Raw genomic sequence first — 15,625 nt, 5'->3', positions numbered from 1 at the left:
GTACACAGAAACCTGTCAGAATAGATGGTGAGAAGGAGGTAGCCTGGTCATTAATTTCTATGCCAGCAGTTGCAGGGAACTGTATAATCATTAGCTAGTTTAAAACACTTCGTGGATCATCTGTTCCGCATGTCACTTCAGGCAGCAAAGTATTTCCCAGCACTGGATTGCAAACTCAGAACCTATTTAAAAGATCAAAACACAGCAGTATTATGCTGTGGCAAAAGATAAGGCATGCTGAGTGCATTGCTGATGTCCTCTATACGTGTTCTAGCAAGCTATTTGTTAAATAGATTTCTTAGATGGTCCTAAGAAGCAGATTATACTACTGAGTACTTCAAAAGAGGAATTCAGTTGGGTAGGTGGGGGAGGGAGGGAAATTCTCCTTCTGAATCCAGATCTCATGGTGGAGTAAACTCTGAGTAAACAAGTGGGACATTCCAGCCAAGCACCTGAGGCTGTAATGTGCAGAATGGGTGCAACTGTGCAGTATTTTTGGTTGCAGTAAATACAACGCCTGACTCCTGTAATCACTGTGAGTACTTGCAGTTTTTTATAAAACTGAAAATAGTGTTTTGTTCCATAGTGTCTCCTACTGCTATGCAACTTGTCTATATGCTCAGGTGCAGGTGAACACATCTGTTCTTTCTGAACTGTCAAAATGCCCAGATGGGAGCGAATGTTTTTATGGAGCTCTATAGCTTCCAAATGACACTTGAAACTTTTTTGTGCCAGCCAAATCGCATGCACCAGGTAGCTATGCATCTGTCTGTATCTGATTGCATAGGGACACGTCTTGGAACAGTCTCTCAGTCTCTTATAATCTATTTTATTGTAATACACCTTCCACTTTTGAAATACTCATTTCAAAGTTTAGAACAATCCATGCTGCTGACCTAATACATTGCAGAATTTTGTCTTAGTAGAAGCTTTATAAGCCTAGGAAAATCCTTGTTCAAGCACTAAAGTCTTGCTGTACAATGGTAGAAATGTGAATAACTGAGGTCCTCAGCAGCCAGAAAGGAAAGAAGAGCCTGTCAGCCATCTAGAATGGAGTGGGAACGTTCAATAGGATGATGCTATGCCTCCAAAAGATGCAGCAGTTAACCCTGTTAGAAGTAGCACCAAGGTTGGAAGGATGCTCCACCAGGGCTGTAGGTGCTTCTGAATGCTTTCCTCTGCCCTCCACCATTACCTCTGCATTGCTCAAGTTTGGCAGTTCTTGTTCAGGGTAGCTGTTCTTCATCTTGAACTCAAGATATATTAGGTCATATAGGAAAGGTATTGATAGAGCCTTGCTGACGTTGGTATAGTACTTATTCTAGATTTTTGATGTTTACTGGTGAACATATGAATGTATAAAAGGAACTTGTTTGTTTTCTGGGTAGCTTTTTATCTTTAAATCTTGTGCTGCCATGGCAAGATTGCTAGCTCAGTGCAGTGCTGACATACAGTGGTTTGTAGTGTATGCATGGTGTTGTTTGTATTTGACCAATTCACCTAGAAGATGCATATTGATGCTGTGAAGGACCAGAGAGATGGATGATCCTTCTGGGATGTCATCATTTTCAGGATGAATCTTTAGGATTTTGTGTATTTTTCCAGAATATCAGGGAAGCTGGTAGTTTTCATAGGTCTTCTCTGGAAACGCTAGACATGAGGGATGTCTTGTGCATTTTGAAACAGTTCCAGCATAGCTGCAAAGGTGCATATATGGTGCATGTCCAGCATGTGCAATAAGGCCAACTGTTTCTGAGTGGTCAAGGCTTTCCACTGCAGGTGACCTGCGCGTGTTGAGGTTTGTGAGATTAGCTTGGCATTTTTCGAGAATGCTAAATGAGCAAACAGCATGAGAGGGTGTCCCAGACATCATGTGAGGGAAACATTATATACAACTGTGACTATGAAAGACCTTCACTTTATATCTGTTCTGCAGAGATTTCGGAGTGTTACTGTGGACGTCTATTTGTGTAAGAATAAGGAATACAACTGTTGGGTTTGATACATTTACTCTGCGTCCGGATTCTTGTTATATCCAACTGTTTGGATTAACTCCGACATCTGCTAGTGGCCTCAAATTAAGTCTGAAATTTTTTAGTACCATTATATCATTGTGTCTTTTACCCTTCTATTTAGTTATCAGCTGAAGTAATTTACAAAGCATAGAGTTCAGAGAGAGAAACAGAAAAGGAGAAGAATTGTGGTGTGTGTTTTTTTTTTTTATGTGAAACAACTACCTTTGGTTCAAGTGTTGCCAGACTTTGCATTTATTGGCTCTGCATAGTGTACTAGCACATTGGTGTAGTTTTTAATAACCTTTTACAGAATATATATCTTGGATATATCTATATGCAGAGCCTTGTGGACAGAACTTTTGAATTGCAACATAAAGAATCTCCAGATGTAGACGTTATTTCTTATTAACACACACAATGATTTTCTTGGGAAGCAGATGACATTTTAGAAAAGCAACATCTATGTTACTGTTTAATTTTAATAATGCCAATAATTTTCTTTCAACAGAGGAATTCAAGGGCTCAACAATAGTTGAATTAATGAAAAAAGAAGGCACTACCCTAGGGCTTACAGTATCGGGTGGAATCGACAAGGATGGGAAACCAAGAGTATCTAACCTTCGTCAAGGAGGAATCGCTGCTAGGTAACCACATTTCAGGCCACAAAATACATTATAAGATGTGATTGCTTCAGAAATACGTACCGCATCAGAAAGGTCACTAACAAATATGTGACTAGATGCATCTGTAATGGCAGCCCATCAGGCTGGAGAAGCATTGAAACAGCAACAGCTGGTCCCCCTCTTCCCTCAAGGCTTCTTTGATTAAAAACTAGAAATACCAATGAGATATTTGAAAGTTGTCATGAGACTAAACAATAGAAAATTGATTATATATGTATTTTTAATTTATTTATTTATTTGGTCCTTGAACAAAAATCTGAGAGAAAAAGCATGAAATATTGAGGGGAAAAAGTAAAACTAAAAACCATAATATTACCATAATTTAATAGAAAAACCTTCTCAACAACTGTTTTTTAAGATTATAAAAAAGGCTAAAGTCATAGCTATCTTGCTTACTGCTACAGAGGAAAATGAAACTGTTATTCATGAGCAAAACAGGTCAAGATTAAGCTAAATCATTCCAAGTAGCTGAGCAGAACATATGCTTTTGAGCTGTGGCCTATCTCCTTTAGCTATGATGTTAGTTGTGAAAGCAACTGTTATCTAAAAAAATAGTTCTGGCAGTATCCCGAAGAGGGAGACAGAAAGATGGGGAAGATGAAGATGTTATCCCAAATCCTGTGCCCAAACCAGCCAAATCATCCAACTACTATATTGTACAGCTGCTTTTGTACATCAGAAATTAATAATGCAACAACGTTCTTTAATATTTAACAAACTAGACTAGATTAAGTTTTTAAATGCCACTTTTTGTTTGAAAGGTCAACTTGTTTTAATCTAGATGAATGGAAAAACTTTCGGGCCGACACTAAACAGTAATTTAAAGTATTCAATTAGTTTGGTCTAGCAGATCTGTTTTTAACAAAAGGAATATGTGCTTTTTCTTAGGAGTGACCAGCTGGATGTTGGTGACTACATCAAATCTGTGAATGGAATCAACCTGACCAAATTTCGTCATGATGAAATCATCAGCCTGCTCAAGAATGTTGGCGAGAGGGTTGTTTTAGAAGTGGAGTACGAGCTCCCTCCAGTCTGTAAGTAAAAGCAGAGCAGACTGAAAGCTATGCAAAATAAGAGACGTGTGTTGTCAGCACTGAGGTGGACGTGATAGTGATCTTCATTTTTGCTATTGCTTTCAGTATAATTTTGTCCTTTGGCTTATCACAGAGTGTGGAAACAGTACAAAAGAATTGTCAGTGCAAGGAGGTGCTCTCAGAGGTGCCTGGGTATTTTAGGAGCATTAATACAGCCAATGGCAGAGCTGAGTCTTGTCAACTTCCACTATTTTTTTTTCCAGTTTTGAATACTGGGAATTAGATTAGATAGATTCCAGTGCAAGACAATCCTTCATGTTATAGTAAGATCTTCTGAGATGGGACCAATGAATATCTGTGTTCTACCTCTTTTTCTTCCTTCTCTCTGTTCGCAGCACCTTATGCTTTCCCAGATGAGCAACATACTTTAAGATTTTTCCAGCCTTTTCTGACATTAGTTTTAGGCAAAATCTCATTTCTAGAGCAGAAGACCCAGTGGAATAGGCTATTAGGGATAGGTAGAACTGCAAGAATTCTGTTAGTGAAATGAAGACTTCTTGCTGAGCAGGATTGTCTTCAAAATACAAGCATATGTTGGCATCGAAGTCAAAGAGTGCTACTGAATGTTTTCCTTGCCTCTTTTCTTTGCCCTTTCTTTTTATATTTATGTCTGTGACTCTGTGGGAGAAAATCAGTGGGAACTGAGGCTATCAGGTATGAAGTAAAAGCTAGAATAATGGTGAGTTGGAAACCTGGGGCCTGAAATGAAGGAGTAAGTGACATGTGGCACCAAGGGGGCTGAAACAGCAGCATTTAAAAGAGTGCATGTTCTTTCATGATGCTCGCTGGAGGGGAGAAGATGTGGTTTTCTGGTGTTTGGCCAGAAAAAAAATGCAGAGCTAGCTAGGAAGCTCTTGTCTCCTTAAACAGACTTTCACTGCAATAGAAGCCAAAAAATCCATCAGTCTTTTTGATGGTGCTCAGAAGAGAATGAACTCCCCACTGGATTCTAGCAGTTGGAGAGTTAGTCTAATTACATATTTGGTTGCTTTTATGACCTCCTGACAATCGCCTTAATACGTTTTGAATATTCTCTGTTGATTAGTGTTTGTTTATGGTAAGAGAGCTTCATGTTCAAAAATACAGTATTTGAGGTAATGAATTCAGCTGAGTTCAGAATTATTTTACTAGAGGTGTCGTTGATTTATGAGCATTATTTGTTTTGCACTTATTCAAGTGGGCTTCCTTCAGTATCACTGCTGTTGGGGTATATGCCACTCTTGTCCACAGAAACAGGACTTTTTATGTGGTAAATTACAGTAGCAATCATTAACCTTTTTTCTGAGTCCTTGAAATTTCTGACTCCTTCATACAAGCCTGGCTAATATTGTGTAGATAATGTGCAGTTTAGTTGTTCCCATTAACTGCTCATGAACTAGCTAGACAAAGCGACATTTTAACGTGAAGTTTTGCAGTAGGTCACATGGTGAAGTCCTGGCACCTGCTTCCCTACCCCATACATAAATAATTTCTACTGCTGTTCTCACAGTTGCCCCCTCCGAGAGAGGGCTGTTTTGGTTTCTGAGTGGGGAAATGTCAGTACGTTAATAATGATGGATTAAACCTGGCTGAGCACTAGTAATCTCGCTCTCCCTAGTGTTTCCTTCCCTGTCTGGCAGTGTTCACAGCAGGAGGATCCAGCTTCTATTTTCAGCACAAGCCACCTCACCATTTCAAACTGGAACATTAACCATGTCTGCCTTGCATCTGCCTCTTGTTGCTAATGGCTAAGGGCTTTTTTCACCTCCCAGGCTGAGGTTGGGGTGGAAGTACAGCCGCCTGAATGGTTGTTGTTCAAATGGAAGGATGCTGCATGCCCTTCTTCACTGCTGAACTACAAGCTTTGTCCCCAGCGGAGGCCACAAGCTACACGGAGCAGATTAGCGAGTGCAGGTTCAGCTTGAGTTGTGCGCTGGGCCACCTGAGGTTGATAGGAATGCAGGCAAGAGTTGTCATCATCTCCCTGCAATTTGGTCCTTTTCTGTCAATAAGGGGTTTCTAGCTGAAAAGGAGCAGCATGGACATCAAGAACACCATCCTGATCTTTGAGCCTCATCAGAAATTAGTGCACTACAAGGCAATGCTTTGAAGTGTCAGATTTAGCCTGCTTTGCTAAGAGATGAGATTTATTTGCTTTCACTGGGTTGTTTTTCTCGTTCCCTACAGTAACTTTAAAAACTGCAGGTCATGGTCAGCTGAGTTTAACAAGGTATTGAAAGAGTCCAGGGGAGAAAAAATATATATATTCCTGCACATTTCATGGGGATAGACACTTGGGCAGAATAGAGAGTCCCAGACCAGGGAGAACCCAGAGGGAGATGTAGGAAGAGTCGAGGGGGCACCACTTCTATTTGAGGCCACCCATGGGCTGGCAGCGTGCACCTTACCAGCAGCATAGCCTGTCCCCGCAGGGCATCCTAACAGGGACCAGGGAAACTGGGATTATTACAGGCTGGAGTATTAAAGGACATAAGATTTCCTAAGTCCTGCATCTCACAAAGCATTCATTTTATAGTTTTGTTGAGGTTTTTGGTGGTGGTGGTTTTTGTGTTTTTGTTTGTTTGGTTGGTTTGGTTTTATCTTTGTGTTATGTGCTACTTGCAATATCTTACTGGAAACCTAGAAGTTAATGCATATGTGATTTTGCCCACTGTCCTTTTCCCTTTGGAAAAAGAAGTTCCTGCACTCTGCCAATGTTTTTCCTGTAAAAGCTAACAGTGAGTTGGCCGTTGGTCTCTTAACAGCAGTGGTTTCAAATAATGTAAAATGGATTATTACACCCAAATGTGTTGGCTTGTGCATTAGGCTTCTCACCTCCCAACCCAGCTGCACGCCACTCCTGTAGTGTTTACAGAGAAAATACTGACTTGACTAGAAGTCAAAAAAATTTTATACTCACTCACAAATGGTGAGGAAGCATGTTACATTTTTAAAAAGGAAGAAATAACAGATCTTTATAATACAAAATATTTTTTTCATCTTAACCTAGCAATCTGATATCAGTGAAATCCCCCAGAAATCTTGACTTTAAGCAATACAAATGTTGTCATGGCTGAACAACCAGCTACACAGGTAGCTCTGAGAATTTCATTTGTCATCTTTGTGTTTCATTGTGCATTCCGTCTTTTCTAGCACTCTTCTGCAACTATAAGAAACAAAATGATGCCAAAATTTAAACAGCAAGGCTTAATTTCCTCAGCTGTTGTACATGTCTATGGCTCTTTTTGTAAACCATTGGCAACCTGCAAAGTGTCTGGTGCAAAATTCTCTCAAAAAGAGCATGAGCTGTAGTTAATTACAAGTCTTCAGTCTGATTGTTCTGTTAGAGTCTTTCCAATTGTATGACCACAAATACAGTAACTGGTTTGGAAAAGGTGCAAATCTATACATATAATCAGGAATAGAAAATAATGATGGAGTTTTTTCTCTTTTCTTTTTTTAGCTATACAAGGATCGGGTGTCATCTTTAGAACTGTGGAAGTTACTTTACATAAAGAGGGGAACACTTTTGGGTTTGTAATAAGAGGTGAGTTATTAAATATGAATGGTCTGTATTTTTGAAATCAGCAAAAGAAGCTAAGTTTTTAGAGCACTAAGGAATCATTTCAAGATTTATGGCTTACAGTTTGTAAAAAATCTTTGTGATTTATGTATTATATCTTCCATACATTAGTGTAGTGCTTTTATGAACTGCTCTAATATTTGTTTATGGAACAACAGTAATTAATCTGCTATGCCAAGAACATGACAAACTTCATTTCATGTTAAGACCAGACTCTGCTGCCACTGAAACCAGCAAGAAGCTGTTTTATTACATAAAATAGTAGTTCTGAAAAAAAAAAAATCACATATACTCTTTCTATAAATTAGGTACGGAATCTGATTAAACCTGCTGGCAGTCTGAGGTGTATAACAAAAGTATTTTCTCTGACTTAGAGAACAGAAGAAAACACGCAGCTGTTAAGTAATATACCCCAGTGATACATTATGGGAAGCATATTAGCTTCTTCAGAAAAAAAAAAAAAAAACTGTGTTGTGGTGGGTTTTTTTATTACTTCTTTAATATATAAATTCCTTAGTGGCTACTCATTTTTTGGAGTATACACACAGTACAGGTGTTTTATTTTCTCAGTGCAGCAAACATTACAGAACAGTAAGTTTTCACAATGAGATCAGGTTTGGAGAGGAGTTGCTAAGAAAGGAATATACCTTTAATAAGAATCACTCTGTAGAAACATTGTATAAAGGATCATCTATGCCATACATTAGGTCAATTTTGTTCCAAATAAACACCACTGGAGGTTCATATGAATGGCTTCATCATTTTTTCCTCTTTTTAGCCCATATGTAAGTGTGCACGCTGCAAGCTTTAGACTTACCTCTTGGAAATGAGCTTTCATAAAAAGCATAAAATGAAGGTGGGCTTTCTCTCACTTTTCTCTTTCTAGGTGGAGCACACGATGACAGAAATAAATCTCGTCCTGTTGTAATAACATGTGTTAGACCTGGAGGGCCTGCTGACAGGTACAATTCATCTTTCTCTGTAATGCAAGTGAAAGAGAAATGGAGAAAAGTGAATTATTTGGAATAGAAGTTAAGGCTTGGAGTGAAGTAGATGTATTCAAACCTGGTCCTTTGAAATTCATGATTTACGCATTTCATTGTAATAATAATAACAGTAATAGGAAACTACAGAGGCTCAGCACATCACAGTGTGGTGTGAACTTTAATTAACAGGATATCTTGCGTGTTTCAAGACTACCCATTAAACACTTGCAAAAATTAACCTAAAGTAGTTAGAACAAATCTCTGTATTAGGTCAGAGCACAATTTTGCAGCCTTCAGACAGGTACTGAAGCTCTTAATTATGCTTTTTGTACACTAACACTACAATCTTTTTCTCTCACACTCCAGACAAATACTTATATGTGTTTGGGTGTTGTTTTGTTACTGTTTTAAAACATTTTTTCATACCTGCATGTGAGTTCACACATGAATTCACCTGGAAAACTTCAGAGTTATGGTTTGGCCCAATGAACATCTTCCTTTTGTAATGCCATCTTGTATATGTATAAAGAAAAAATATTCACTTTGTGTATAAGTTTAATTCATATTTTCAAAAATGGCATTTGTGCCCTTAAATCATTAAAGAAACTTAAAGGGCATTTTTTTTTAAAGGAGATTGATATTCTATAGCTTATGTTGACATTTTTGCCCTTTGAAGCATCAATTGAGAAGCAAACATTTTGAGAGAGCTTTTGATTTTTGTCCCTCCCTTTTTTCACCACCCTCATCGCCCTTGCCTTCTTGTTTTTATCCCTGATTCTTAAGTTGGCAATGTTAGTACTTCATTTTCTGTTATAATTCTGATTATGTTATGAGATAAGCCTAGGAGACAGTTTACATTTATAAGCAAATTGTTTTTAGGTAGGAAGAAAAGAAAAATTGAACTATCCAAGTAGGAGATATTTTTGAAGAAAATCAGTAAATGGACATTTGTATTTTGCAATCTGTTTCTTCACCTGTATGTTCGTAGTACTTCGTACATATTTTTCAGAAAATATCTGTGGGGGAAGGCGTTTATGTATGTGTGAAAGCAGAGTTGTGTGGACGAGGCAGAAACAAAGCATATGTTGATGCAGAAGCTATACTTGGTTGTGATTTAACATGACTTGATTATTTAGCTATGTGTTAAGCTGTTTTCCAATCGCTGACTTTCCAATTAAAGCAATTTTCTTTCCACCGTGCCCTCTGAACGTTCTCACTGTCAAAGTAAATGTTAAGTGTTAAGTCAAGAGGGATGGATGTCAGAGAGGGTGTGAGAGAATCGTTTTGCATAAACAGTATTATCTCCAAATCAATTTATCTTATATTAATAAAGATCATTCCTTTAATCTCCCTTCAGAGAGGGCACAATCAAACCCGGGGACAGGCTGCTGAGTGTTGATGGGATCCGACTGCTTGGAACAACACACGCTGAAGCTATGAGTATTCTCAAACAATGCGGACAAGAGGCGACTCTGCTGGTTGAATATGATGTCTCAGTAATGGGTACGTTGAGAAGTGGGGTTTTAGTTCTGGGAACCATCTGTGCTGTTTTGCTGCCTGTTCTTGATGAGCTATTTTAGAATTGATTGTGATTTGTTATGCTCTTAGCAGCACTGATATTCTCTTCCGTACCGTATCATTAATCTTGGGTTCATAAAAAGGTGAGCAGTATTTTACTGCAATTTAGCATTCTGACATGGTTTGTAGAGTGAAACCATAGTGTGGATTCTAGCAAAGTAACTTTTCCAGTGACTAGTTTGTAATAAAGGTTAATGAAGTGTAAGCATTTCTTTGTCACATGGAAGAGAGTTTACTTGCCCTTACAGGAATTCTTTTGCCTTTTGCCAGTGCAGCTAGGTGGCCGAGACGTTATAAAAAGTGACAAAACTGCCATATAGTGGGGAGAAGAAACGTTTTTAAGAAATGTAGAGGTGGCAGCAAGTCATGACTTGAGAAATGAGCTAACACTTCATACAAACTGCTGCTGAACTCACTGAAGGTATTGAAGGATTTTTGGAAAGTCAAGGAGAGCAGGTGATTTTTCACAACAGGTTTGAGAATGAATTATTTCCATGGGCTTTGGAAGGAGTCATATCCCCTCCACTTTTGCAAGACAGTCAAAATTGGTGGCAGCAAGAAATAGAAATACTCAGCAGTCAGACTAAAGCATTTCTTCTCTGTTTGGGGATTTTTCTATTCTATTCCTCCTCAGTTCCACAGTCAGATTTCTAGCCTAGTAGGAAAGTGGCCTCATAGGAATTTGTGAAATAGCACTGTCAAACTTCAAAGCATTGGAAAATATTAACACTTAGGAAAATAATGTAAGATATTTGTTTATTCTGGAACAGCTCTCTTTGTTCTCTCCAAGACACAGATCTTTTTTATTATAATATATGTCTGTGTTTACTTAACTATCCATAATGGAGTGACAGGTTTGCATGGTGTCTGGCAGGTCTGCTGGACATTCATGCAAGGTTCATGTCCAGAAATGCAGTGAGAGCTCTGCATCTGGGCAGGAACCTCCCATGTAGAAAATGAAATGCAGGTGATCTTGTAACCTGACGGGACTAGAATTTAGCTGTTTTCTGGTTTTTATTGTTGTTTTTTCTTTTCGAAGATGATGGTTGACTAAATATTTTCTATCATGAGTGTTAAACCAGATTCTTCAAACTCCACCTTCTCTATGAGAAAGATCTCATTGAAATAAACCCCTGGCTTTGGACAGCCACAGTTTCCAACTAGTCTTTCATTTCAGAGAAAACTCACCGGAAACTGAAGGAGGTGGAAGAACTTGAGACTTTGAGTCACAAAGAAAAAAAGGTTAAAAGGAATTGAACACTGAGAAATTTATGGGATAGTGGTCCTGCAATGTCACCAAGAAGAAATAAGGAGGGATCCAGTAGGCTCTCTGTCTAATGCATTATGTTTTTGTTAGATTTTATCTAACCCCCAGTTGTTTTTTACTTTTTCCAATGTGCACACCATGCATAGTTTTCCAGTGGTATAGTGAAAAATTTTGTTGGGAGGCTTTCTTTGCTTTTTGCAGTTATGTTATGAGTAGACCATGTACCAAAGGCTGAAGATCAGTCATCCTAATCTATTCATTCCTGGCCCTTGAAAATGGTGCTGATCTGGATCTTCAGTTACTACTGCTCAAGTCAAAGTTTGAGCAAAATAAAAGGGAAGATATGAACCATGACCAGAAATGTAAGAATTGGAAAAATGTTACTCTGTTCTCCATCTTTTCTGTTACCCAGAAGATAAGGTATTTGTAATGCCACCTCAGGGTTGATATGAATATAAAAAATAGGCTAAAACAAGAGGAATAGTACTAGATAAAATGGCTTATCTGTACTGTTGCCTGGAACTGGTTTAGCAGTTTAGCCTGCTGAGAGCGAATAAACAATCCAAAAGTTCTTTGAGAGTTTGGTCCATTCTATAGGGTCCTCCTAGAATAAACTTTCAGTGGAATATCTTACTCACAGAGATACAATTGTTCCATTATTTGCTTTAAAATCTTCTCTTCTGTTAGCAGATAGCTATATCCCATAAAGTAGCGTTTCATGTGATCAGAACTGGAAAGAGCCATAAAATATATTCTGATAGCATGAAATTGGAACTTAATTTGAAAAGGTTACACTAGATGAAGAAAATAATCCTGAGCTATTTTTCAGCTACAGTCCTGTGGTGTGTAACTGACTTTTTATACTCCTGTAAGCATAAGCTGTTTCAAAGGTGCTATATTTCTCTCAGTTTTGTTCCTTTGCCTGAAGTCTTCAAGAGGTCATTTGGGAAGCTTGTACATTTTATTGGTTCTGGAACCTAGACAAACTGGAATAGAAAAAAAGCATCAAGGGGTTCCATACAGGATACATAAGTGTGTAAATATTTTAAGAGATGTGGCTAGTCCCTGTGAACTTGCTTGTGCTTGCTTAAATACAGCCTTAAGTATCTTGCTCAGCTGGGTCTTAGGAAGTAAACCTGTTAGTTCAGCATCATGAAGGAGATGTTTTTAGCTTTTTTTGTTGGTGGTGGTGGTGGAGGTGATGATTATTTTGTGTCTTTTTTTTTTCTCTGATTTACAGAACTTTCAGTTTAGTTAGCCAGATGAATTTCATAATGTCTTATATCATGGAGTGCATAAGCTTTATGTCACACTTATCTAAGAAATCACGACTTCCCAATAAGAAAAAGTGTTTGAGAGATCTTTCAGGTAGAGATAAAAATCATATGGGAATGACTTACGAATATGGAACGCAATGGTAATAATAAGCTGCAAACGGAGATTCACACTGCCCCCTTCTAAAATGAGAAATAAAAGCTTATCACTACATTTATGTGGAACAAGAGCAGAGGCAGTGTGCCTTCAGGTTTTCTAAAAGCTGCATTGATGCTACTGGGTTGTCTATAGTCTCTGTAGCTGGGGTTGCATAAGTTCAACTTGGGTTGAATCTTCCATATTTACTCTGAAAGTCAGCATTCAGAAAAGTTCAAAGGTGATGGCTACCTTGAGTTTAAAGCCTGGCCTATAAAATTTTTGCATAGCTCTAGTTCATCAATTGCTGCCTTTGAGCAATCTACTTAAATCTTGGATGTTCTTGTTGGGGTAATCTTTGAATCAAGAATCCTTTAGTTAAACAAGACCATTAGTTATTGCCAGAACTTAGGCACAAATCTAATCTTATTTATTTATTTATTTGGTTGTTTGTTTCTTTGTTTGTTTGTTTTAGCTACTTGCATCTAAGAAACACAAAGTCATTCTATCTCATCTCTTCACTGGGTGTTACTTAGTTCAATCCACATGTGCCCATAGTCTTCAGGAATGAAGGAACATATTGCTCATTCTAATTCCATATGTTTATCTGGCTTATTTAACAATGCTTGCACTTATCAGAGCCAGAATACAGTTACTGTAATGTGCCACCCTGTAATTGTTCTCTGCAAAGATGGTCAGCTGTTTTTTTGTCCCAGGCTACCAGCGTCACCCTGACATAGAGCCACTCCACTTCAGCTAGAACAGCACCCTCAGTTCTGAACTCTGGGCTTACCATTGATACAACTTTATAGAATGGAAATTAGTCATGCAGTCGTTTGCTAGTAAATCTGACAGCAGTTTGACAAATACTGTCCAGCTTTTTGCCTCTTTAATTTCACACATTCAAAAGAAAAGAAAAAAAAAAAAGAAAAAGCAGTAACAATTTTATGAGAGTACACTTACAGAAATCTGCCTCACCCTCCAATAATTCTGACGGGAATTCAATGCCTGACAAGAAAAGCACTAGGGAAAGGAAGCACGCGTAGTTTAAACATCAGGTGATATAATCTGTGATCCAGTGTAGACTTCAAGTAATTTTTGCAACACGTTAAGAAATGTGGGAGAAAAAAGAACCACGTGGGCTGCCCCTTAAGTTGCATAAAGCAATATAACTCAAGCATACCCAGAGCTGTGGAGACCTTTAAGTGTTACCAGGTTTTACAAGACCAAGGAACAGGAGTCATTGCACTCTAGCATTTGACTGTAACTGCAGGTCTCCTGACTGTCACAGAGCAATGGACCAAGATGCCTTGAAATTCTAAATACAAATGAGTTAGTTAAATCTTTAGAGAAGAGTTCCTCTCTCATGTTGCTTCAGAGACAGATTGAGAGAAAATTCTTGTGCAAAGACAAGGTCAGAATAGCTCTAGTAGTTGAAGTGTTACTCTACTTTAAATGCTGCTACACAAGCACATACAAAAATTATGCCAGAAGACAATGAATGAAGTTGAATGTGCCAGTTAGGAAATGTTATGGTTTAGATTGTCTGCTCAGTCTCTGTCCAGCTAGGTGTGCATGTAATGCAGTCACGAGATCCACACGGGAGAGAATAACCATATGCAGTTATTCATTATGTATTTTCTTTCTGTCTTCAATATGTGGCCACAGGCTTATGAAGGGCACTATGCTAATCCTTGTCTGAATGCTAAGTCATTAATTTCCTGATTTTTTTTTCCTGAAGCCTTAGTCATGCTACAGTGTGTGCTTCAGACAATATGCAGATCTCAAGGAGAAAACCTCAGTGTCCCAAGGTCATTCCAAATTTGTTGGCTCTTTTTTAAGGCAGAAGACGACATAGACATCTCTCTCTCTAACAGAAATATCCACTCACAGACATATCACTACGAAAACCATGCAGGTCTTTTAGTCTCTCCCGGAGGCCAATGCACCATCCACATTCATGCTGTGCAAACTAAGCGGATATTTAGATCTACTTGCTGTGGCATGTTAGTCTCCCATCTTACTGTTCAAGTTCCTTGTTAATCAAATGCACTATTTGTGCTCTTTGCTGTCAGTGCCCAGATGCCTGCATCAGGGCCATTATTATGAACAGACAATCAGCAGTGAATATACACAATAAGTAAGTTATCTCTCTCTCAATTGTTCTAGCTTGTTAGGATTTCATCTGGAGAAAGATACATGTGTTGGGGTGTGACTTATCCTTGGCACCAGAAGAGGCTTTTTCCTTTGGAGAAGTCTGTAGCTCATTTTGTTTTGTTTTGTTTTTCTGCTATCAAGTTTTCTGGCTTTCAGGACTGCTTTTTCACAATAGTAAGTGGGTTCTTCCCTTTAACCCTTCATCTCATGCTACTACTAAATACAATACATACTGGTTTCACTGAATCTCATCTTTGCCAATAAGTGGACTGATACCTTTCAGTCAGGCAAGTTCCTACTTGTTTGTCTGCTTTAATCTACTCTGTTTACACTGTTTAAAAGGAAAATAATACCTTTTTAACACTTCTTGAGATAAATGATAATTGGATGACATAGATACCTAAGGTAAATACTTACTATGGTTTAAACAAAAATCCATCATTTTGGTCTTGCAACTTCAAAATCCAGTTCTTGATTTGTCAATGCTTTGTGTGATAAGAGATCCTGCCGTCGACTACAGATATTGAAACAATAGAATGGTTACAATTAGTGACCAATTTAGTTTAAATGTCCTCTCAACCTTTACATAAATTGTGACAGAAAGAGAATCTAGTACTTCAAAGCAGCACTAAGCTGTCTTCTCAATGTTATTTGACCATCTTTCCTTCCTCGCAGTTTCCTCTTTACTCATTACACAGCTCCCACCTAACTCATTTGCTTCTACCTCCCTCAAAACTTAAAATGCTTGTCTTATTTAAGGGATACTTATTTCACCATAAGAACTCCTGAGTAGTGAAAGAAGTGTTGAATGAGCCCTTGTAAGAAAATAGTATGTGTATATGTAATGCACCATACCACCGTATTGCAGAATCA

General features: G+C 38.2%; 1 protein-coding gene across 25 annotated transcripts in view; it reads left to right on the top strand.

Annotated features, from left to right (window-relative positions):
- The window catches only part of GRIP1 (glutamate receptor interacting protein 1), a 325,281-nt gene that overhangs the window by 243,040 nt on the left and 66,616 nt on the right, over window positions 1-15,625 (top strand). For all 25 annotated transcript variants that reach the window (XM_083819276.1, XM_083819271.1, XM_083819272.1 and 22 more), the window contains 5 exons: window positions 2,524-2,659; window positions 3,587-3,732; window positions 7,235-7,318; window positions 8,241-8,316; window positions 9,698-9,843. In XM_083819276.1, the coding sequence (XP_083675402.1) occupies window positions 2,524-2,659; window positions 3,587-3,732; window positions 7,235-7,318; window positions 8,241-8,316; window positions 9,698-9,843 (588 nt within the window). The remainder of the gene's footprint in view (window positions 1-2,523; window positions 2,660-3,586; window positions 3,733-7,234; window positions 7,319-8,240; window positions 8,317-9,697; window positions 9,844-15,625) is intronic.

This window comes from Anser anser (genome assembly GCF_964211835.1).
Source record: "Anser anser genome assembly, chromosome: 1".
NCBI classification, from domain to species: Eukaryota; Metazoa; Chordata; class Aves; order Anseriformes; family Anatidae; genus Anser; species Anser anser.
Note: the sequence above shows the minus strand (reverse complement) of the source record. Positions and strands in the feature narration are given on the sequence as shown.